The 25222-nt window shown below is 40.4% G+C and overlaps 2 protein-coding genes across 2 annotated transcripts in view; both read left to right on the top strand.

The window, feature by feature from the left end:
* The first annotated feature begins 112 nt into the window (after positions 1-112).
* On the top strand, positions 113-4689 carry bhmt (betaine-homocysteine methyltransferase). Its single transcript, XM_085280225.1, has 8 exons — positions 113-247; positions 453-585; positions 672-784; positions 914-1105; positions 1811-1958; positions 3563-3745; positions 3861-4089; positions 4176-4689. Exons 1-8 carry the CDS (start codon positions 224-226, stop codon positions 4354-4356), a joined length of 1203 nt encoding a protein of 400 aa, XP_085136351.1. The 5' UTR covers positions 113-223; the 3' UTR covers positions 4357-4689.
* Positions 4690-7377: 2688 nt separating this feature from the next.
* The window catches only part of jmy (junction mediating and regulatory protein, p53 cofactor), a 31163-nt gene continuing 13318 nt past the window's right edge, over positions 7378-25222 (top strand). Inside the window, exons 1-2 of the mRNA XM_085280224.1 lie at positions 7378-8753; positions 21441-21614. Coding sequence (XP_085136350.1) covers positions 7884-8753; positions 21441-21614 — 1044 coding nt within the window. The 5' untranslated portion in view covers positions 7378-7883. The remainder of the gene's footprint in view (positions 8754-21440; positions 21615-25222) is intronic.

Raw genomic sequence — 25222 nt, 5'->3', positions numbered from 1 at the left:
GTGATCAAACAACGCCTCTCCACAGAGCCGAGATTTTACGGATTCTGCGCCGTCACCAACAACAACAAGATCAGAAGTGGAAGAGGGAGGTGGTATTCGGATGACATCAGGAGCGACACACCCATCTTGGATTATAAATGCAGCGTGGGTGCCGTAAGCGAGCCTTTTCCAAACTCAAGACTCTGCTGCTGAGAAGTGTGAGGCGGTCACTGCTACAGTAATCATGGCACCAGCGGGAGAAAAGAAGGTAGGCGTGCACTCCGATCAGTCCTGGATAATGCACACGTTGTATTTTGTTTTTGTTTATTATGTTTCTCGTCATGTTGCATGATTAAAAAATGTAAAGGGCGCTCTGAACTTGAGTCAGCTTGTCCGCGCTTCATGCAATGAAATGGGTGTTGTGCAGCTCTGTGTGTTGTTTTGATTTGATTTGCGTGTTAACTTCACGGCAGAACATTTTGAAGCGCCTGGATGCAGGAGAGGTCGTTATTGGGGACGGAGGCTTTGTCTTCGCGCTCGAGAAGAGAGGTTATGTAAAAGCCGGGCCGTGGACACCTGAAGCTGCTGCCGAGCACCCCGAAGCGGGTAGGACTCTGCTTGCTCTCCATTTAAAGCTTAAATGTTGAAGTTCCAGTTTTGTGAGTGCTGAATGGGGGGTGTTGTGTTTGCAGTGCGGCAGCTGCACAGAGAGTTCCTGAGAGCTGGTTCCAATGTCATGCAGACGTTCACTTTCTACGCAAGCGATGACAAACTAGAGAACAGGGGCCAGACTCTGCGCTTCACCGTGAGTTTGTTTTCATGTGCAGCTGCTCTGAGCTCTCATCAAGCATGCAGAGGGGTTTAAACGGACTCAAAACATGAAAGTTGAACTGATTTATAAGTGGTTTTAAAAAATATTTCCTTTCATCCACAGGGACGCCAAATAAACGAAGCAGCTTGTGACCTGGCCAGAGAGGTGGCCAATGAGGGTGACGCTCTGGTGGCAGGTGGAGTCTCTCAGACCCCGGCATACCTCAGCGGCAAGACCGAGGAGGAGGTCAAGGCCATCTTCATGAAACAGATCGATGTCTTTGTCCAGAAAAATGTCGACTTCTTGATTGCAGAGGTATGCCGTGAACTTAAACATTTCCTTCTGGAAACTTAAAGCAACTTTTGATAAGAGATCACTTAGGTCAACATTTAAAGAGATGTCCCTGAACTAGAACTGTCTCAGTGCAGATTTGGGAGTAAAGCAAAGTTAACAAAACTATTGCAGCAGGTTAGAATATCATCTCTTCTCCTGTCTCTGAATGACTTTATTAATAATGAATCATTTTCAGCTTGGGCATTTTTGCAATTAGAAATGCATTTATTCATGCATTTATATATTTTATGTCTATTCATGTAATTCCCCTCTCGTAAGGTGCTGAACTCTGAAGAAGTCTGGAGGGGGTGTTACACCATGTCATTGTATAACTGCTCACATTTCAGTATCTAAATGCTGGAGCCCAGGTTTACTAATGACCACTTTATATATTTTTTTCCACTTAGACTTGAGAAAGAAAGTCGTCTCAGTGAGTAGCAAAGTCACCTCCCTTGGTTGCAGACACGGCCCTTCTGTTTGCTTAAATAGCACAAGTAACTGAGATAAGTGTATCCTGCAAAAAAATGTATTTGAATGTGTTTCTCATGACTCTGTACTGTACTCATGACTGAACGCCTTTATGGACCGGTATGTTGAATTCAGGTTGAGGGGTCCCAAAGAGCTCCCACAGCAGCTTTAAACTGTTTTAGTAATTCAGCAGTCTTTACGTTTTGTGCTTCCTTGCAGTACTTTGAGCACGTGGAAGAGGCTGAGTGGGCAGTCCAGGTTTTGAAGGCTTCCGGTAAGCCAGTCGCTGCGACTCTGTGCATTGGACCTGAAGGGGACCTGAACGGCGTCAGCCCTGGAGACTGTGCAGTCAGACTTGTTAAAGCTGGTACGACAATTTCCCGCACGTTGAGTAACAGGAATTTAAGAAAAGTTGACTTTAAAAAAATGTTTAATCAACAATATTATTTAATTTTGGCGCCATTGTTTGACGTATATGAAGAAACTCAGCAGAGTTTAGAGAAACTACCTGAGATCTAATGTTTTGGTAATGTAACTACAGAGCAATGGATGCACACATCAGTGGTCACAATTGCAGAATGTCTTGTTGTCTAAAGGATGCGAACCCTGTTGCATGTCATTGAAGCTCTTGGATCAGGTCTGATAAAAGCAGACTTCAAATTCATTATCAGCTCAAACAGCTGCACACAGTTCTGCCTATGAATAACTATGAACTATGTTGAAATGTCTCTTATGAACTTAAGGCTGGTTTGTTCGTACTCCAGACTTCTCCTGCTAACTCGGCCTAGAGTATTACGATTAGTCTTCTGTAAAGAAAGCCTGTGTGCTTAAAGTTGTTTCCTGTAATGAAACTCTATAGCATCTTTCATTCCCCTCTCCCTGTCTGGTAAGAACCCACATTTGTGGTCCGCACACCTCCTGGTACGGTGAACCATGTGGACAACATACAGTGTATTCAGTATCTTAATGGGGCTTCAATGTCGTATTCAGAGCTAAGTGCACCTCTCTTCACAGCTGCTTTTTTTGTCACACTATGGTAAATTCAGGTCAAGCAGTTTAAAATGAACTGGTCTTGTTCTGTGTAGCTGGACCAGTCAGGGTGTAGTGCATGCTGCACACTGGAGGGACACAGTGGGTCTGTAATTAATATTATCCATTGCACTTGTTTACCCTCCTGGGAAACTGTTCACCCTGTTTTAGTGCTACATTACGCTCAAGCTTGTTTTTGGACCTGCTATCTTCAGCTGACATGTGGGATTCAGTATAATTTTCCCATTGGCACATGTGGAAGCTTTACGCCAATCTTTCTTGTTTCCTACATCAGATGCTGACAATCTTTTGCTCACATTTAGCTGATCTACACATTTCCAGAAGACTAATTTTAGTTGGTTTGGGAAGTGCTCGGGTCCTATGTCATATGGCATATAGTCTAGCAATGCAATCAGGCCTACCATGGGTATGTCATACAAATGCGCATATTATTACGCAACAGCACTGCAAAACTAAATGTGGGTGTTTGGACATCTCGTTTTGTTATGTGGGAAAAAAAAAATCAAGACTTGCAAGGTCTGCAAAGTGTCTACGTTTCAAAATATCTTGACTTCTGGTGTTTTTGTGGTCCAAAACTTAATTTGTCACAATCTCCAAATACACCAAGAAAGCATTTTTAGCATGTTAGTGGTATGGACCTGACATCTTAAACTCGATGCATGCAGTTTGTATTCATTTGAAGTCTTAGTCTGTGTTAATGTTCAGTCATTAGATTTCTTGTTAAAGCCACTGTGTAGATCAGATTTTTGCTGCCATCCAGTGGTGGTATGAACAGATGCTGAGGTAATCAGCCATGTGCACTGATACATCCAGCATTGAGCTGAAACCAACATGGATTGCTACCATTTCTTACAAGAATTTTCCACAATCTCAACAATTTATTGCCTCAGTTCTGATCTGTTCTGCACATCTTCTCTGTAGGTGCTGATATTGTTGGCATTAACTGCCACTTTGACCCAGAGACTTGTGTGAAGACTGTGAAACTGATGAAGGAGGGTGTGGAGAAGGCTGGGCTGAAGGCTCACTACATGTCCCAGCCACTGGCCTTTCATACTCCGGACTGCGGCTGCCAGGGATTCATCGACCTGCCGGAATTCCCGTTTGGTCATTACCCTACTTTAAAAAAAAAAAAAAAAATGTTTTAAAAAATTAAAAATTCTCAATCCACATAAAAACATTTTTTTAAGAAATCCTCAAAAATAAACTCCTCTTCCAACAGGTCTGGAGCCAAGGATCCTGACCAGAATGGACATGCATAAATATGCCCGGGAAGCATATAATGCTGGGATTCGCTACATTGGAGGCTGCTGCGGATTTGAACCGTATCACATCCGTGCCTTGGCTGAGGAGCTGGAAGCTGAGCGAGGTTGTCTTCCTGCTGGATCTGAGAAGCATGGCAGCTGGGGTAGTGGCCTGTCATTGCACACCAAGCCTTGGGTTAGAGCTAGGTAGATGTTATTTCAGTTTTCTCAAAGCACCTCAAGATTATTGCCACTGTTTTGTTTTCAGGACACCTTGCCATTTCTCTTTTTAGGGCCCGCCGTGACTACTGGGAGAAGCTGAAGCCCGCCTCTGGCCGCCCCTTCTGCCCCTCCATGTCCACACCTGATAGCTGGGGAGTCACCAAAGGCCACGCTGACCTGATGCAGCAAAAGGAGGCTACCTCCAAGGAGCAGCTGGAGGCTCTGTTTGACAAGGCCAGCCAAGGCCACTGAGCTCCTGTCTGAGGCCTTTGACAAGGAGAAGCAAAGGGGTGGCGTGAGAAGGCATACTCACACATTCCCCAAAGTTTATGTACCAAAAAAGATTGAAATGCTGAAGTTCTTTCTTTTTTAGGACCATTTTTACTATGTGAAAGACTGGCATCATATGCTTAACCTTTGAAACTGGCTTTCCAGACTGAGCCTTCAGTGTTATTATGACCATCACAACTGTTTAAAGAAAAAAAGTGAAATTACTGTATTACAAATGTACAGTTGTTTGTGAAAGCACCCAAGTAATGTCACAATGATGTGGGCAGCAATAAACGACAAACTGCAACAAAGAAATCAGCACTGGTGGTTTTGTTCCTTGGAAGGGTCATTTAGACTACGTCCACACTAGCCCGGATAGGGGAAAACGCCATCTCAGGGTGGATGGGAGGCCAAAACGGAGAGAAAACAATGAGTTTTCAAACGAAAATGCATTAATATGGACATAGCCTTACCTATAAAAGTCAAACTTCAGGAAATGGTGTGTTGCTTATCACCTAAAATAGGTTTTGTTTTTGTCGCACAGATGCTCAACTGGATTGAGGTCTGAAGAGTTCGGAGGCCCAGTCAATCCTTAAATTAATTGTTGTTCATCCATTCCTAAACCTTTGGGTGTTTTTTGTTTGTTTTTGGGACAGGGCATATAGCCTGCTGAAAGATTCCACAGCCATCAGGGAGTACAATTTCCATTAAAAAGGGTGTACATGGTCTGCATGTACATGGTCTGCAAGTAACATCCACGTGGATGGCAGGACCCAAGGTTTCCCAGCAGAACATTACCCAAAGCATCACACTGCCACTGCTGGTTTGCCTTCTTCCCATAGTGCAAATTTAATGTCTGAAGTTGCTATGTTGCAATTAAAGTGCTTTTTCACCCTTTTTGATGTGCACATAAATATTTGGAATCAGACTTTGAAGTAAAATTAAGAAGTTTTATCAGTTTGGTTTAACAGTTAATAACTTCAGTACAAACCAGCAAAACAAGGACAAAGTGCAAAGTTGGTGCAGGGCTATTTATTTGAGATATATATATATATATATATATATATATATATATATATATATATATATATATATATATATATATATAGAGAGAGAGAGAGAGATATCTCTATCTATCTATCTCTCAATCATCTTACTTTTCCAAGAGGATAAATGATGAAACCGGTCTCAAAGTGGAATATTACAAGTTTTTCTTTTTGTTTACACCTTAACTATGGAAATTAATGAGCAGTAAATAAAGTGAGGTCAAAACAGGGAATGTGGCAGTGTACGAGAGGTGCTATTTTATTGGAAAGAGAACATGCCTTAGTGGGTGAGACCAAATGTGAAACATCGAGTCAATTTAACAGATTATTACTCAGACATCAATGTGCCTATTTCCATATAAGGGAACAATCTACGAAGCTCTGTAGAGCTTATCTGTTTTTAAACCATGGAAATCCAAAGGGAGTTCTGGTTTCCTGTGTTTATTAGGCTGAAGTATTCTTTCCGCACTCTGACTCAACTGATCCAAATTTTAATGGCAATAATGCATGACCTTCACCTGGTGAACTACATTGAAATGTCTTTTCAATGTGTTTTCACAAGATTTACCAGAAGAGGCAGAGAATTAAAAAGCAGGAAATGCATTTATTTTCAGATTACTTTCCCCCCTCAAATATAATAAAACAAAACATATAAAAAATACAATCAATGCCAATATTTCTGCCGTTGATTGTATTTTACATTCATATTCACGTTTGAGATTTGCCTCATCGTACTTTGAATCCTCGCACATCTTCCATCTCAAGCTTACTGTCAACAAAGGCTGGCATATTTCTACAAATACTCTGCAGTGACTAACAGAACTGAAGTTTGCACTCAGAGGAAATCAAAAGTTGAAAAGATTCTAAATATAAGTCAAGCACCAGCAAGATTTTGGAAAAGGCCCTTAGTAAACTAACCCACTTGGTTCTACATACAGTTTTGTGTGTTTTTTCTAGTAGCTTTAAAAGCACCATAAAGGTAATCTTTGCCCCACTCTACATTTTTTTTCTAGTCGCTAGATTGATTTTAAAGTTGCATGCGAAAATTAACTTTCTTAGAGAATAAATGGTGCATAAACCTGTTTTGACCCAGTTCGCTTACCGTACGCAGTCTGGCACTAAACACGTTCTGTACGTATTTGCGTCATGGATTTGCCCACGTGCAGATGTTTATGCTCCTCGTGCACGTATGCAAGTGAGGAAAAGAGACAGAGGAATAGAGATTAAAAAAAAACAAAAGAGTACAACTCGTAATGAACACTTTTTAAAAATTAAACACGTAAAGTTACTGAATTAAAAAGTAGTTTGCGTGGAACAGTTTTCTGTCTTTGTGTGCCGTTTGGTTTATTAAGCTGTTAAAAGAAACGGACTGTTATGTTGCCTTCAAGGGTTCATGTGGAAAAAGTGTACGCGTAATAAAAACGTTAAACACTGTAATGTAATGAACAAAACATTTTAAGGATGTAGTATGTACAACTGGACTGTGTTTAAAAATATCCAAAAAATAAAAAGAATTGTGAAAAGAATAAAAGTTTGTGATAGAAAGACATGTCACGCTTAATGCATCTGATAAAATATTAGACTTTGCATTGCTTTTTAATGATAAATTGATATATTTCACGTTCACATGGTATAAAGAGAGACTAGCGGATATAGTTAACCAGCATTAGCATATTGTACATTATATGCATCATTAAACGTCTTTTAAAATGCATATTATTGGGAGATAAAGAGATATTTTTGTAGTTTTATAGAGATAAAGAAATATTAGTCAACTAACTAACAATTTGCTCAAAGATCGTTTTGCATGTCAGTACGGTATCGACATTTTCTAGGAGCATCATATTTACCATTTTCATCGTGGAGATGGAATGCAACACCGGAGGGAGGGGGGGGGGGGGTCACCAGTTAAATCCCTCCCCGGACAAACACGCACGCACCTTCTGCTTGTAAACAGAAGCTCACACGTGACATCGAGAGCCGATGTGCGTCGCGCGACGGCATTGTCTGAGAGCGGACAAAGAGCTGCACATTCAAGACAGCGCGAGCATCGGGCAGGTGAGCGCCCAGGTGTCATGGCAACGGACATTAGCTGCCGCAATATGAAGCCGACTTCTCTCCTTCGATTAGACCGCGGTGTCCGAGTGCGTTTGGCTGCTTGAACTTCTTCATGTCGGAATCCCAAATCCGACCATTTGGAGGAGGGACAACGACGTTGGCTGCGCTTTCGGCCGCTTACACGCAACAGACAGCGGGTTAACAAAGCAAGAAAGCCTTTGTGTCATCTCTTAATCTAGCTCGTCGGTTTGTTCGCTGTAGCTCTGCCAAATCTTACTTTGTGTTTTTTTTAAACGTGGGGTCTGCTGTCGGTGGCTACGAGTAGCATTTAGCCTCGACATCAGGGAAGATTTTTTTCCTCTGGCTAACGCATATCTAAGTGTCTTTTTTTACTGGCTGGATGAGATGTCATTCATCATGGAGGATAACTTAGAGTCCGGATGGGTGTCCGTCCGGCCCAAAGTCTTCGACGAAAAAGAGAGACATAAATTTGTTTTCATTGTGGCCTGGAACGACGTCGAGGGAAAGTTCGCCATAACCTGCCACAACAGAACCGTGCAGAGACGGAGCACTTTACTGGACGTCGACTGTGGCCCAATCGCTGGGCTTCCTCCCACCGGTGCCTGCGTGGCTGAAAAACACACAAAAAGTCCCGTCACGGCGAAGAAAGATGGAGTCTGCCAAGTGGGTAAAGTTAGACCGCACTCTGTCCCCAAAGGGAAACCCACAACAAATGCTAACGCAGACAGGAAGACTTTAAAAGCCGGTAGTTCAAAGTCATATGAGTGCGTAAGTCACACTTTAGGGACATGGGACGTTGTGACACCCAAGATAACGGATATGGAGATCCTGGAGCCAGTGGATGTCACGCTGTCTCCGGATGATGCAGACCCAGGCGACATCGAGGCCAGTAACCGCGAAGACTTCAGCTGGGCTGGACTGTTCTCCTTCCAGGAACTGAGAGCAGCCCACCTCCAACTATGCGCCGTCAACTCGGACCTAGAGCCTTGTTTGCCCTCTTTCCCGGAGGAGCAGTCTGGCGTGTGGACTGTCCTTTTCGGTCCGCCCGGGATGTCACAGCGGGAGACGGACGCCCTGTGCTATCAGTTGCAGGTGTACCTGGGTCATGCCCTGGACACCTGCGGCTGGAAGATCCTCTCACAGGTGCTTTTCTCAGAGAGCGACGACACCGAGGAGTACTACGAGAGTCTGAGTGAGCTGAGGCAGAAAGGCTATGAAGATGCTCTGGAGAGGGCCAAAAGACGCATGCAAGAGGTGAAGTAACTTATTCAGTTGTCATGAAGTCTGACTTGCTTTTAAATAAAAGCAGGGAATCAAGCTTTTTAGTACTTGATGATGTGAGATCTGATAAGTACACTCTTAATGGCAGCCTGACATTACATGGAAAGGTAGTTTTGTTTTTTTTGTTTTTTGATAAACGGGGCAATTTTGGTTTAATTTTAAGTCCATTTATAATTTTAAGGCTGCTGGTTCTCTTCCCTCCTCTTCCTTTGTCCCCCTCCCCTCCTGTGATCTACCATCTGTTGCTGCACATTCACAAGCCAGTAATATGATCTGGTCTGGCCAGACATTACACTCCAGTTGGCTGAACCATTGGAAGGGAGTTACATAGAAAAACAGGAGAACAAAAAGAGGTGGAGTTACAGGAATGATGTGTCACCACAGCTGTCGAGATTGCTTCAGTGTAATCCTACACAGATGAAGGTGTATATTTAGCCCAGTTATGTTGCTATATTTCATGTCTGTAGCCTGATGTGAGTGGCAAAGCAAGGTGAAGTGCCAGATACTCTAAAGGTGTAAGTTATGATCATAATTGTAGCCTCAGGAAAAAAATGTTAACCTCCAGAGTGTTTTAACTGACTGATGCACCAAACCAGTAAACAGCTGGTTATCAAGGAGCAAGGAATACTTAATTACTTTAGTGATTCATATGTGACAGGGCACATCTTCAGAGGAAACAGGAATGAGTTTTGTTTGAACTTGTTTTTATAAAAAGAGCAGCAGTCATTACATACAGCTCTCATCAGGTGTTTAAAATCTAGTCGGGGAAACAGTTGTTAGATTAATCGATAATGGAACTAAGTGAAAGATGGGGCAGCTCTTAGTAGCAGCAAAGATTACTCTTCCTTTGATGTGTAATTAGTGTTATTTGTTATTTTATCCAACACACTCATGTGGAAGAACTCAGTTACTAATACATAACAATAAAATAGAATCTAGCTCAAATCATAAGCTGCAGCCTCACGTTGGAACACTATAGTGTCAACAACAGATGTAATATTTACTCTGTTTTATTGGATTGTACTTGTTCCCAAGTTTCCAGGTTCAGTCATGATGAACTTTGACTTTAAGTATGCTGACCTGGTTCCAACACTTTCAGGGCTGTAGTTGGTTTAATTGCATGATGATATTGGGAGAAAAGGAGGGCATGTCATTTTACCTCAAGTAAAATTTACAGTTTTTTACCATAAAGATATGGTAATCTTATAGTAATGTGCTTCCGTACTCCACTAATTACGTTGCTCTATCCAAGCAACAGAAACAGAGAAAATTTTACTTTTTAATCCTTGCCAAGAATGATAATTTTCATCACATAAAACAATATTTTTAGGTTTTTTACCTGTATAGTAAATAAATGACTTGACTGCATTACGTAGAGCCCTTTAAAATGCCAGTTTATGTCATTTTTTCTGATTTGGCATAAACACTGAATAGCCTGTCCTGATTGTTTGGTTTGTCTGGAAAAGCTTCAGACTGAAAATCACTGCTCTTAATAATTGTACTTTGACACTTTCCCAGTTTTTCCTTATCTGTGGTCTGATGCCATACGAAATCCAGCTTATTGCCAGGGGACCTGACATATTGCAAGTTAATAGTTAAAATTTAACATTTTTTTTCTTGTTCTGCGATGACAATGTTCTGCCGGAGGTTTCTTCCTGTTAAAAGGGAGTTTTTCCTTCCCACTGTCGCCAAAGTGCTTGCTCATAGGGGGTCATATGATTGTTGGGTTTTTCTCTGTATCTATGAAGCGCCTTGAGGCGACTTTTGTTGTGATTTGGCGCTATATAAATAAAATTGAATTGAATTGAATTGACAAGGATGTGAAGGGGACAAAAGGTGATGGGAGGTTAACTACAATTGTAGCGCAGAGAGATTAAAGTGAAAGCATACGTAAAAAAAAATCACGCTATAGTGTTTACTATAAAATCTAAGCCACAGGTATCATATAAGAGTCATTCTATCTCAGATCAGAACATTTTCTGCTCAAGCACCTCTGATTTGCCTGGAAATGTTATGGTTTAAAATTTGCACATATATAAGGCTGTGAAATTATAGCTCCATATATCAAATAATTTCAAAGGTTTTACTTGTTTATTTTTGGAAAAAGGTGTATTGACCCACTTCCAGTATGTTTTGATCAATTTGAACATGACTAGATGAAACCTTTAAATTTTCTCTGGCCTCTCAGATACTTAAAAATTTAGTATTTCCTGAATTGTAAACTGTTATATTTGACAAAATAAACCATGTAGCCATATGTAGTCACCAAAATGACAAAAATATGACAATTTCTTCCATTAAAGCAAAAATATCAGTAGATTGTGCAATCGAAATTAGACTGTTGTTTATAGATGATACTCTAATTATAACAGTGAAAATAGTAGAGTTTTATAAGTCAGGTTTAGATTATAATATATTGTGAGGCAAAGACAAAAGTACTGATGTAAAGTTTTTCATTTGTACAAATAAATATAGCAAAACAATAAAGAGTAATGAAAAAGGGATTAGTTGCTTGTTTCATGTGTGTAGTCCTGTATGCCCAAGTTGCCAATGTCTATGTAGCGATTGGTAGTCTGAGAAAACAGTCAAGAAGGAATCCAGCAATCAACATGCTTGTCATTTGAATAAATGCAAATATATGTATCACATATATTATTGTTGTGATATATATGAAAAAGCAGCATCTTTTGTAATCGTTCTCTCTGTGACGTTTAAATCTGTACAACCATTGTAAATTTTTTTGACAGTTAAACTACTCCTCTGGGTGGTTTGAAATTCAGGCCTAAATGTGTACAATAATCAAGTTTCTCTTCTTTGCTGGGCGACCTCTTGACCTTTGTATGTTGAAGGTTAACATGGCTTCTGCATGTTTTGTGTACGCCCACAGTTTTTGTTATGGTGTGTCTGCATGTTTGCCTCAGGCACAGCTGTGTTGTTAGTCTGCTGTACAGTTACTGAACGGAGCAGTTTACTTCATTCACACTTATGTATAGGGGTATTTTATATTTTGTGTCACTCACATCTTTTTAGTTGTACATAAACTGATACGTTCACAACAATTGCTGTTTTGCCTGCTGGTATTGTCTTGTTGGAGCTAAAAATGGGAACACATAGAGCTGAAGCTGTACTTTTCTGACAATTTTTTGTCAGAGCAACTCCTCAAAAATAAGTAAAATAATAGTTACAATATGCAAATTATTGATATTAAAAATGCATCTTAAACGTTGTGTTTAACCAGTTGACATTACCTCTGTTGATTACAGGTGGCATTACTATTTTCATCTATCACTACATGAAACTTTTGTGCTGAGAAAGCCAGAACCAATCAAGTTGCCTGAAAGATTTAGGCCTGAGGTCTGTTGATTGACGACTCCTGAACAGCATTCAGTTTCAAATGAGCTTTAAAATCCAGTCTCTGCTCAGTCAGGGCGTTCTCTTCCTGCCTCACATCTCAATTAAAAGGCAGAAGGGAAACTGCTTCAGCAAGACTGAGCAGATGTAGCAGCAGCAAGAGTAAGTCCTGATGACAGAGCTGGTATACTGCAGCTATACTCTAGTGCATATTACCAGGAATGTCCCTGTAATTATTATGTACTCATTTCACATTGGAAGGCCTTCTGTTTAACAACAAGGCTTAACATAGGTTTTATGTTTATTCATTTGCAAACTGCTTTAAAACATGCATATTTATCCATAGCAGACAAGCAAACATACACACAATATACTCTTATTGTCAGGCTGATATAGAATAACAAGAGTAAGAGCAGAACACTAATAAGGCATAAGCAAATGATATGTAAACTAGTCAGAGTAACTTAAGGGCACTTAAAAGAGAGCAATGCCTGAAATCCTGGATGGTGCCTTCAGCTGTGTGTTTGATGTCTGGGTACACAATAAAATGGACCAAGCAGGGGTTACAGTAATTTTGTCTTACAATGTGAAATAATAATTGTTAGCTTTTAAATTTGTCAAGAAACAAAAAACTATGATCGCAGCAGTTGAGTACAGTTTAAATTAAAGTTAATAGGATTGTTCTTAAATGATGAGCTTTTGGATGCGGTGCGTGGGGATTCTAAATGCTCAACATCACACTAGGCAATATCAGACTGATGTTCAAACAAATAGTCCAGTTCATTTGTGCAGTTTTCAGTATAATTTATTTTCCCCACAGGAGCAGTAGTTCATGCTTTTATTGTGGCGTGCGTGTGTTAGACAAAGCACTTAGCGGCATAGATAATAGCGTTGTATCAATGTGTGTGATAGGGTGAGTGAGACTTGTAGTAGAAAGTGCTTTGAGTGGTCAACTTGAGTAGTAGTTATATGAATACCAGTCCATTTATTTCCCCCACAAAAAAGTCCCATTTAATTACATTATAAATGTGTAATTACGTTATACTGGTAGCATAATCTACAAGAATGTAGCATAATTTATTAGTAGATTTATATTTCATATTATAAAACTGTATCTGCAAAAAACATGGTAACAGTAACTTAAAAGTAAATGCAGTAGGGTAAATGTTGTTCCCCTTTTTTATGGGGTGAACATGGCTTTCCATTGGTGGTGTGTTGGCAGGCTGTAGGAAGCTACGAACAGCCCATCTACCTGCAGAGAGTGGCTGTTGCCAGATGGAAGCAGTCCCCAAAATATGTGGTACAATCAGTCTGTGGGCTGCTTCAGCTTTTGATGTTTTTGACCCTTCAGTCAGCTGTGGAGACGAGTAAAGTTATAACACACAAAGAGCTGAAGTGAAATAGATATCTCTCAGTAAGGACACCTGAGCTACATGCTGTTGGGTTTTTGGAGGACTGCACAGGAGCATGATTGTGTAGGTTGACAACACCTCTTGGTAGGCTCACTATAGACAATTAAGGACACATGTGCCGTACAATAAAATAAGCTTTAGACTTACCCCTGCATGCTACAGGCATGTCTACTAGAAAGCAACGGGGTTGCAGCTGTTAGCTCAAGTAATCTTAAGATCTGTCAGTTCACCTGCTTTTTCTTTTTTTCTGTCAGTCACCAAACAGGCCAGCAGCAGGCCAAAAAGCTTGCACAGTATACTGTTTTACTGGTCCCAGTTTAAAAAAGAAAAAAAAAGAAAAAGAAAAGCTTAACACACCTATACACCCCACACCTGACAACATTCAGTTCATCATCAATATAATGTCACTTGTGGTAAAAATAAGCATTACAATACTAGGATTGTAATGTATTGTAATCCTAATTCTAGGATTGTAATGTGATGATGAATGATGAAAAATCAGTTATTAAAACAGCAGCCCATGTATTTTTCTGTTCATTAACTTATTGATTAATTGGTAATTGCCCAAAAACTAATTAAGACAAGTAATACAGTTGGCTTTGGAGGGCAAGAGCAGCAGCTCTTTGCCTTATACTGTTCCCAACAAATATATCAGACCATTAAAATGACATCACTGCAGGAAGTGAAATTGTTGCATTATAAAAATGGGAATTGTAAAAGAAAAATGTGCAAGTCCAGCTTTAGCGATTTATTCTAAAATTCTCCAGTCTGAATTAGAGTCGGCTCATTTAGCTCAGGGGCTTTCCTGGCTAGCAGTGGCTGCAGGGGGTGTACGGCTGGGCACTGGTTTCCAGGGCTACGCAGAGCTAAAGTAAACAGTAGGAGCAGTGTTGGAGCTGAATCGTGTAGTGTCTACCCCAGTACCCACTGTGGAGGGCTGTGGAAACTCAGCCCACAGTTAATATAGGAGTCTCTATTCATATCTATCTGTTTCTGCAGAGCGAGATCACTTTATTCACTACTTTGGATGACGATTGGTGTGGTGGTACATTTCAATATTATCTGAGGCAGACGTGAAGGAGAAGTATTATGCTGTGTGAACTGAAGCTGCTGGCTTCTGAGAGCTGGGAGGTGAATTGTATTTCCTGTGAACAATAGTTGTTTTAATGGTTATTTTCTCTGGAACAATGAAGTGTCTGTGGACGCTTGGACATATGGTATGAATCAGCAACAGTAGAGGCCAATTTATCTTGTACTACACTTAAACAATGTATTTTATGGCATCATTCCTGACCACGCAGACTAGTGTGCCTGCACTTACACATGGTTACTAGGATTTTTTTTCTTTGCGCTTTGAAAGGGCTTTTGTTTGGACCTGACTGTAATCATGAATCAGAATTAGACCCACATTTGGTGCAGCAAGTGACTCCAGTGTCGCAACATTAGCCCTTTTCTACAGATAACAGAATTAACTTGGCAATAGTTTCTAGTAAAAAAAAAAAAAAAATCAAAGGTTAACGTTGTCATGGAATAAGCCACAGTATAGACCTTTTTCACATCACATATGCCGGACAGAAGGGAAACAAGGGTGGAGTTACTAATGTTAATAATGACCCAGTTCCACCGAGTGTCCCAGTATGCCCTGACGGTGAACCAGCACGCATAGTAATAGGATCCCCCGCCATGTGTTTTGAAGTCTGAATGTCAGCTGTGCAAAAGCTTCTTAGGATGTGTTTAAATTTTAAGTCAACAAATTAAAACCAACAATGTTTTTTTTTTTTTGTTTTGTTTTGTTTTTTGTTTTTTTTGTTTCTTTTTGTTTTCTTCTAACTTGCAGTGTAATTGTGCAGCTCCAGAATCAATAAACCTTAACTGAGAACACTATTTTAGTGACTACAGTGATGAAGTAGTGTAATTTATGACTGACATTACATGTTATAGAGGGATTTCTTTTTTCTTTTCAATGGCTCTCTTAGTTGTAATCATACCTATACCATTTTTTTGTTTCAAAGGGAAACACAAACCTCTTGGGGGTTGTGTCAGAAAGGGCATTTGGTATAAACATCTGCCAAATCAAACATGGGAGCTACCTACTATGGCAACCCCTGGTGAATAAAGGAGCAGCCAAAAGTAGCTTTTATACCTGTATTGTTTTTATCTGTGGCAGATAGTTCTTGTCCAGTATCATAGATGGTAAAGAATTTGTCACATTGTGACCCCTGCAGTCCAGTTATCGTATCAAAGATTAGATGTTTTCCCTGAATTTTCTCAGGGATGCCACTCACTGGTTTTCCTTTTCCGCATCTTCCACAGTTCTATGCATAGCTAGTTTTTGCATCACATCACAAAATGTCATATTACCTGACTTACTGGGCATGTATTGCCAGAAGGTGCATTTGTCATGGGAAGGGGCAAAATGTTCATCTACTGTCACCTCAGGGTTGAACATCAGTCAGTGGAAAGACCTGCATCCGTTCCTAATGGGAACAAGCTTGTCAGATGTTGCTCTAGTATCGGTGTTGTAAAGTCTGAGGACTCTTGATATTATTCCGAAGGTCTGAAGTGACATTGTAGTCTGGAAAATAGTTCTGCCTGTTGATGTGTCCCTAAGACTATCAGTGTTCTCATTACTGGATCTGTACACACCAGCAAGAAGAACACCATTATAGGCATCCAGGTATTCTCATCAATGCCATTCCAAATGTTGCCATGGACTTTTTTTTCCTTCAAAAAATGACAATGGCATAAACGGATCAAAACGTGTCTTGATGTCACTTATTCTTGTCACAGCAAACCAGGTAATCCCAGGCGTCACTTTGATGACATGTGTAGCAATTACCCTACCATGTAAGCCAGGAGTTATTGGACTAAAAAGATATGTCAACAACTGCTTTTGTCAACAACAACTGCTTTTCGCGGATGATGTGGTTCTGTTGGCTTCATCGGGTGATGGCCTCCAGCTCGCACTGGAACGGTTCACAGCCGAGTGTGAAGCAGCGGGAATGAGGATCAGCACCTCCAAATCTGAGGCCATGGTTCTCAGCCGGAAAAGGGTGGAGTGCCCACTCCAGGTCAGGACAAGTTCCTGCCCCAAGTGGAGGAGTTCAAGTATCTCGGGGTCTTGTTCGCGAGTGATGGGAGAAGGGAGCCGGAGATCGACAGACGGATTGGTGCGGCGGCTGCAGTGATGCGGACGCTACACCGGTCCATCGTGGTGAAGAGGGAGCTGAGTGTAAAAGCAAAGCTCTCAATTTACCGGTCGATCTACGTCCCTACCCTCACCTATGGCCACGAGCTGTGGGTAGTGACCGAAAGAACGAAATCGCGGATACAAGAGGCGGAAATGAGCTTCCTCCGAAGGGTGGCTGGCCTCTCCCTTAGAGATAGGGTTAGAAGTTTGGCCATCCGGGAGGGGCTCAGAGTAGAGCCGCTGCTGCTCCACATCGAAAGGAGCCAGCTGAGGTGGTTTGGGCATCTGACAAGGATGCCTCCTGGGGTTGGTGTTCCGGGCATGTCCCACCGGGAGGAGGCCCCGGGGCAGACCCAGGACACGCTGGAGAGATTATATCTCTCGGCTGGCCTGGGAACGCCTTGGTGTTCCCCCGGATAAGCTGGAGGAGGTGGCTGGGGAGAGGGAGTTCTGGGCTTCTCTGCTTAGGCTGCTGCCCCTGCGACCCGGCCCCCGATAAAGCGGATGAAGATGGATGGATGGATGGAGATATGTCAACACTTCTGGATTTGTATGTTTCAGCAGAAGTGAGAGCAGCTCTAGCACATGTGACGACATCATCAGATGTATCTTTGTCCTCTGGTTGATAATCTATTGTCCTCAGAAAGATGGTCAATTATATTGCTATGCTTTTTGTGTCCTCTCATCTTTAGCAAAGATACGATCAAGAGTTTGGCTTATTGTAAATCTTCTTATTTTTGTATGCTACAAACTGGAGATGTGTACTCTCTCTCTCTCTGATAGTGTGGGAGAGCTCAGAGTGTGTTTATGATTTCAGTTTTAGCACTAAAACCGAAATCATAAAACTTTTTAGTTTTATAGTCTTATATTATAACTGTGTCGAAACCAACCCCAACACACAAAGGTCATCATTTTCACCAGAACTTTTTATAATTTAGTTAAATTCAGTTTTTTGTTTTGTTTTGTTTAAATGGAGATTCCTGACAAAGTCTAATGTCTTGTTGAAATAAACAAATTTAATATCCACTTTTATGCATTTAAAACCTAAAAACGGGCCACTGCCGACCCTAATGCAAGAGGAAGGTTAAGTATTTTGGAACAAAGTTTTACCAGTTTTTTGAAGGTCTTTCAAAGTTTTTCCTTGGACATTGTCTGCTTTGTCACTTCTTTCCAGTCCAGCCCTTGCACTTGACCACTTCAGAGAAGTGTTTTTCTTTTGTGTTGGTTTATTAAGCCACTTTACATTTATCCTTGTCCTTCAGACAAAAAAGCCTATCTACAAATGACAGATAACCTAGCAAAGAGCCAATTTTAAACTGTTGTTACAAGTACACTATCACAAAAACACAGAATTTGTTCCCAGTATAGGTATAGAATATAGAAAACAATGATTCCCAAAGAGCTATTAGCTGGAAACTTGGTGAACGGAATATCAGAAACGGAATATCAGAAATGGTCTCAGTTGTGACTGTCAAGAAGCCCTTCTTAAGGTAAATTAGAAGGAAAGGCTGAGATAAGCGAAATTGCATAAGAACTGAAAATCAGTGGCAGCAGGTTTTTATCAGTATTGTAAAGTGCCATATTTTGATCAAACCATGCAGTACTATCTGGAAAGTGTCTGACTGGCTGCACAGCTCTGAACACAACAAAAGGCAGTCAAGGTCCAAAGAAGAGATTTGGATGTCCTTCAAGAAGCCTAGAGAACTATTTCTTGAAGACATTACCTGAAGGCTTGCATAAGTGAGTTCAGTCTATGTTGAATAAAGATGGTCATACAATCTTGATTTTCCGATTTGCTTCTGTAGTGTATTTCCATGTATGTTTGCAACAATTTCCCATTCTCCTAGCAAAATATACAGAAATTAGGGTCATTTGAGACTTTGTCACAGGACTGTAGTTGAGTAATAATTCAGTACTCAAACTACTTAGACCAAAATATCTATAAAGAGTCAAAATGACATGCCTAATTATGAAAAGATGCATGTCATTGGCATTAAATTACAATCAATTTAAAGCTTTTAATGATAATGTTCAAATTTTTCTAACATGCACATATTTCTGAGCTCACACAACTTTCCAATGTCCTCAATGCACCAGTTGCAGGACAAGTAGACTGACAAATAGGTGTGTTGGTATATTTTCCAAGTATGTTAGTTATATGAAATCATGGTATCTTTGTGTATTTTATTGAGCAGACTAACATGCAGACACGTACACATTCTGCTTTTCAGAAACGTGCCTGTGTTACTTGTAGTACTAATCGGGACCAGGACACAGTGGATAATTAACTTCTTATCCTTGGTTCCGATCTGTCTCTGTGGGTGAATAAGATAGTGGTTGTGATGGTGAGAAGTCAACACATGGGTGCACACAGAATATCAGAAATCTACTATGTAAATAGATATGTGAATAACCAGGTTTCTCCTGCTCCATTTAATACACATGCTGATTTTATAGGTCACATATCCAGTCATTAAAAAAAAAAACCCACTGGTGATATTTTTCATACACTGTCCTGGTGCTCTTTTCACCCACTAACATGCACCTGATAAACAGCTTAAGAGCTTTAACAAATACAAATACACCATGCACTCAGGTTTGAGTGATGCTTGCTGAAAATTAGGGACGACTAACAGTGTCATTACTAATATATCTGCCCGATACTTTCTCAGGTATTTTGGGTGATCTGTAATAGAGCTAAAGGCCCCAAAGACTCACTTTACTATCAGGAAACCAGCAAATATTCACCTTAACTGAAACCAGTCAACTTAGAGAATTTTACTTAAAAAAAAAAAAAAAAAGATTTAAGTCACTATTTAATCATTAAATCTGTTGCTGATTGACTAACTATTGATTTAACTATACAGGGAGTGCAGAATTATTAGGCAAGTTGTATTTTTGAGGAATAATTTTATTATTGAACAACAACCATGTTCTCAATGAACCCAAAAAACTCATTAATATCCAAGCTGAATGTTTTTGGAAGTAGTTTTTAGTTTGTTTTTAGTTTTAGCTATTTTAGGGGGATATCTGTGTGTGCAGATGACTATTACTGTGCATAATTATTAGGCAACTTAACAAAAAACAAATATATACCCATTTCAATTATTTATTTTTACCAGTGACACCAATATAACATCTCCACATTCACAAATATACATTTCTGACATTCAAAAACAAAACAAAAACAAATCAGCGACCAATATAGCCACCTTTCTTTGCAAGGACACTCAAAAGCCTGCCATCCATGGATTCTGTCAGTGTTTTGATCTGTTCACCATCAACATTGCGTGCAGCAGCAACCACAGCCTCCCAGACACTGTTCAGAGAGGTGTACTGTTTTCCCTCCTTGTAAATCTCACATTTGATGATGGACCACAGGTTCTCAATGGGGTTCAGATCAGGTGAACAAGGAGGCCATGTCATTAGTTTTTCTTCTTTTATACCCTTTCTTGCCAGCCACGCTGTGGAGTACTTGGACGCGTGTGATGGAGCATTGTCCTGCATGAAAATCATGTTTTTCTTGAAGGATGCAGACTTCTTCCTGTACCACTGCTTGAAGAAGGTGTCTTCCAGAAACTGGCAGTAGGACTGGGAGTTGAGCTTGACTCCATCCTCAACCCGAAAAGGCCCCACAAGCTCATCTTTGATGATACCAGCCCAAACCAGTACTCCACCTCCACCTTGCTGGCATCTGAGTCGGACTGGAGCTCTCTGCCCTTTACCAATCCAGCCACGGGCTCATCCATCTGGCCCATCAAGATTCACTCTCATTTCATCAGTCCATAAAACCTTAGAAAAACCAGTCTTGAGATATTTCTTGGCCCAGTCTTGACGTTTCAGCTTGTGTGTCTTGTTCAGTGGTGGTCGTCTTTCAGCCTTTCTTACCTTGGCCATGTCTCTGAGTATTGCACACCTTGTGCTTTTGGGCACTCCAGTGATGCTGCAGCTCTGAAATATGGCCAAACTGGTGGCAAGTGTTATCTTGGCAGCTGCACGCTTGACTTTTCTCAGTTCATGGGCAGTTATTTTGCGCCTTGGTTTTTCCACACGCTTCTTGCGACCCTGTTGACTATTTTGAATGAAACGCTTGATTGTTCGATGATCACGCTTCAGAAGCTTTGCAATTTTGAGACTGCTGCATCCCTCTGCAAGATATCTCACTATTTTTGACTTTTCTGAGCCTGTCAAGTCCTTCTTTTGACCCATTTTGCCAAAGGAAAGGACGTTGCCTAATAATTATGCACACCTGATATAGGGTGTTGATGTCATTAGACCACACCCCTTCTCATTACAGAGATGCACATCACCTAATATGCTTAATTGGTAGTAGGCTTTCGAGCCTATACAGCTTGGAGTAAGACAACATGCATGAAGAGGATGATGTGGACAAAATACTCATTTGCCTAATAATTCTGCACTCCCTGTATTTACACCCAGCTAAAAGCTACAGAGTACAGTAATTAGTGGTTAACAAGCCTGTAAAAACTATAAAACTATTATTTGTGGCACTTTTAGTCTAGATTTTGGTCTTTACTGGCAACCACTAGGGCTTTGTAAAGCCTGAAATGTTTAGTCTTTTGGGTTATTATTGTGGAATTTATTAAAGAGATTTCTCGCATCAGCAACCTTTTACTCCAGTGCAGTATTTTTCACTGTGTGGACTGTTTGTCTGACTATACTGTTCAATGCACATTTTACCTCCAGGTGCTGGATAAACACAAAGCGATGGACAGCATGGTGGAGCTGCTGCAGGTGTACCCGGAGGAGGACGAAGCGTATGGAGAGCTGCTGGAAGCCACAACTCAGCTCTATCACTACCTGCTTCAGCCCTTCAGGGACATGAGGGAACTGGCAATGTTGCGCCGACAGCAGATTAAGGTAATACACACAGGCACACTGATACAAATACCATCTGTTTGAGGGGCTTGATTTAAGTAGGTTTAGCACTAGCTATTGCCGACTAACTGGTCGGCGTGCTCTACAGTGGTGCATGTTAGCAGTTAAAGTGCTGTTGCTATGGTTTGATTAGTGCTGGAAAACGATCCCTGAACCGCTGCATGATGAGCCTACACTTCTAAGCCAAGTGCATTGACCAGCAGTGTTAGGTGTTTAGGCTGGGTGCAGTGGTATTGATGGTTGGGTAGTAGCCGCTCTGCGCTATGCATTTGCTACTGGGGGCTGTGGAGGTCAGAGGATCAGCAGAGAGGCTTTCCCCCAGCGCAGAGCAGCTTAACCAGCATAAGTATTATTGCAGCAGTCACTAAACCACTCAGTAATTCTGCAGCCTCAGCACAGCCTTCTGTTTCCCACTCTCTTTCTCTGCTCTGTCTTTGTTGCTTTTCTTCATTAGGCTTGGAAAGGGAAGTAAATCCACAGACTAATCCCTACTGTCTCACAGACTTCATGGAGAGGAGGAGGCACATGCCTGCTCAGTCAGTAGGTCAGAGTTCTAGCTGCTTCTCGTACACTTGTCCAAAAGCTCAGCGGATAAGAAGTGATATACATAACATTGAAATTCAATAGAAAATTGGATAAGTCAGCTGATTTCTCACTAATGTGATAGTTCATATTTTCAACCAAGACAATCAGACTAGAAGTTAGCTAGAGTAAAAATAGGACAACAACTGTCTTGCAACTAGGTCAGGTTGCTGTGATTGAATTTCTTTACATTCAGCCACAAATTGCAAGTGGTCAGGGTGATCACCTGATTGCCCACAGACTGGTCATGCAGCATCCCTGACTTTTGATCACAAGGCGACTGCCTGGGTTGTCTCTTGGGAGTCATCCTGTATCCAAATAGTTGTGGTCTAGCTCAGACTGATTGCAAACACTGTCAGACAGATTGGTGAATGTTTGTAAATAATTGCCATTAATTTCTAAACAGAGTCAGTCTACACTGATAAGCACATTTCGTTTCATGGACATTAATTTAATGGACAATAGAAATAATGTCCCATACAGTCCCTATTACTATCTCTCTACCTGTCTTTTGTTCTCTTTCATAGACTGTCTCAGTCTTTCACCCACAGTTGGGCTGTGAGTATTTTACATTGTCAACATGCCTTTCACAGCATGCTTATTCGGCATCTTGTCACTAACAACACAAGTGTGTGTGTGTGTGTGTGTGTGTGTGTGTGTGTGTGTGTGTGTGTGTGTGTGTGTGTGTGTGTGTGTGTGTGTGTGTGTGTGTGTGTGTGTGTGTGTGTGTGTGTGTGTGTCTTGGGTGGGATTTCTGTGTGTGTGTTATGATGGTTCTTGGGCAGATGCTGATGTTAAGTGAGATATTTCACTGTTTTCCCCTTTGCACTTTTTTTTAAGGAGAAGTCTAAATATTTGCAATAGTTAGGAAAAAAGGAAAAAAGAAATCTAAATTTTAAGTGTTAGTACATTTTTCTACTCGCTGTACGCAAAGCTCCACTGTTGTCAGATATATTAAAAACACATCAGTGTTGCACTTAGTGGAACTGAGTCAAATATAAACTGTAGTTTGTTGTTATAAATGTCCAGCTACCAAAGGCTTTATGGATTTATCTATAACCTAAAATAGTTTCCTGTAAATAAAGTGTAAAGTTAGTGTTACTAAAAATCTTTCTTTTCGCAACCTGTTTTTAGAGGAGGGCTAACACGTCATTGATTGTTGGTCTTTTTTATTTATTGACAATAAGAAAAATATTTCTGAATCAGTAAATCTACAGATTTCTTTTTTCAAATTTAAGAGAAGTATTTTATCTTTCAAAGCTTCTGGTATTTTGCTATAGCCAATTAGTTATTTATATTTTTTGTATCTTGCTTTTGAGCAAGAGAGTGCAAAGCACCAAGGAAAAAAAGGTAGAAAATAGTAAAAATTGTGAATATTTTACATTTGACACAACCGGCCATGACCAGTGAATATTTTTTGCTTATAAGTTGTGTAACCCATTAATGCAGATTAACTAATCCTTTAAGCTGTGTTGGCAGTCTTATGTTTTAAGATTAGCAGTCTTGTTTATGCTGTGGAAAAAAAAATCAGTAGAAATAAGCAATGTGTTTCTGATGAACTGTGCAAAGTGTGAAGCCTTCACTGACATTTTGTACATTTTTGTGTAGATTACTACAATGCTGCAATACAAACTGTTGTGCTGTGGGTGGGTAGGTGGGGCTGTAAAAGCATGGCATTTTGTTGAATTAAAGAGCTTATGAATTGCATTATGGGAAATGTAGTCCAGCATGTGGCAAGCTTAGCCCATGACAGCATTTTTATATACTACATAGTAATGTTTATAATATTGCTTTAACTGTTGAAATATGAAATAGAGAATTTGTGATTGTGAATAAAATAGATAAATAAAAACAGGTAAACATCAAAATGTTTTCCTAAGATTACATTTCTCTCTTCTTGTTCTTCTTGTTCTTCTTCTTCTTCTTCTTCTTGTTCTTCTTCTTCTTCTTCTTCTTCCTTTTTTTTTTTTTTTTTTACCCCAAGATTTTTCAGGTGTTTTACAATCAGCGAGAGTCTGAGAGTCGGACTTTCTGTTACTTTCTTTTAATTCCTCAGGTTTTATAGATCTGCTACATTGCTGAAAACAAATCCTTCAGCATTTGTTTGGTAGTCTGTGTGTGGTATGATGTTAAACCTGAACTTTAATGTAGTGTCTAATGAATGCAACTATTTCAACTTTTACCTCAAACCTTTTTTATTTTCTCCATGTGCTTCATGTGCCCAAGTTTTTCCAGCTGTACCACCTGCTCCCTTCAGGGCGATCCAACGGCTGAAAACAAAGCTGTATGCAAATGATACCTTGACACAGACTAAAGGGAGCGGGCTTTTTTCAAACTGATGAGTCAGGGGTTTGTGGAGATTCTCTCCTTTGTGAAGAAAGGGGAAGAGGTGTAAGAGGGAATCAGCACATAGGAGATTGTCACTTACATGCAGTTTGCATCCTGCTTGTTGTCGTAAAGATGAGGAGGAAAAAGGCAGACGGGTGCTAGTATTATAACCTGTTCTGACCTCATCTGCAAGTGTGAATGCAGTAATACACATGGCATGTATGAGGTTATTGTGAAAAGACCAAAGTGCTTCAAGGACCTACATGCTGCAATGTTACAGCGGAGCCCTTTTAAATAAACAACAATGCTGGTTTCATCAGTCTGTTAAATGGTGACGTCCTGTTATTCAGACATGTCACTTTTATGGCTTCATGTAAGCGTTCCTGCAACAGTAATGTAACCATGCATAGTACTTGCAGTATATAATGTTCTGTACATGAGATTCCAAAGAACAGAAAGAGTTTCATTAGCCAGACTCTGTTCTCCTTATTGAAATTGTAAAGCTTTATTTGATAACGTCTTAAATCTGTGATAGTTAGAATAGAGGCCTGTGAGTGGATGTGGCAACTAAAAGCAAGCAAACCATCTTTTTCACTCTGTTTATATGTTTGCAAATGTTGAAGTAGCCGGATATTTAATAAACAGTCTAACAGTTTATTTTCTTTTCTTTTTTGCCCCTG

Source organism: Mchenga conophoros, linkage group LG7, assembly GCF_057382185.1.
Source record: "Mchenga conophoros isolate Kocher_MC1m ecotype Shallow Benthic linkage group LG7, M_conophoros_male_GT1.1, whole genome shotgun sequence".
NCBI lineage: Eukaryota > Metazoa > Chordata > Actinopteri > Cichliformes > Cichlidae > Mchenga > Mchenga conophoros.
Note: the sequence above shows the minus strand (reverse complement) of the source record. Positions and strands in the feature narration are given on the sequence as shown.

Excerpts from the sequence above, each read along its gene's own strand:
- bhmt (XM_085280225.1), top strand. The coding sequence starts at position 224 with ATGGCACCAGCGGGAGAAAAGAAG. Across the intron at positions 785-913 it reads GCCAGACTCTGCGCTTCACC|GGACGCCAAATAAACGAAGC; the intron begins GTGAGTTTGTTT and ends TTTCATCCACAG. Across the intron at positions 1,106-1,810 it reads TCGACTTCTTGATTGCAGAG|TACTTTGAGCACGTGGAAGA; the intron begins GTATGCCGTGAA and ends GCTTCCTTGCAG.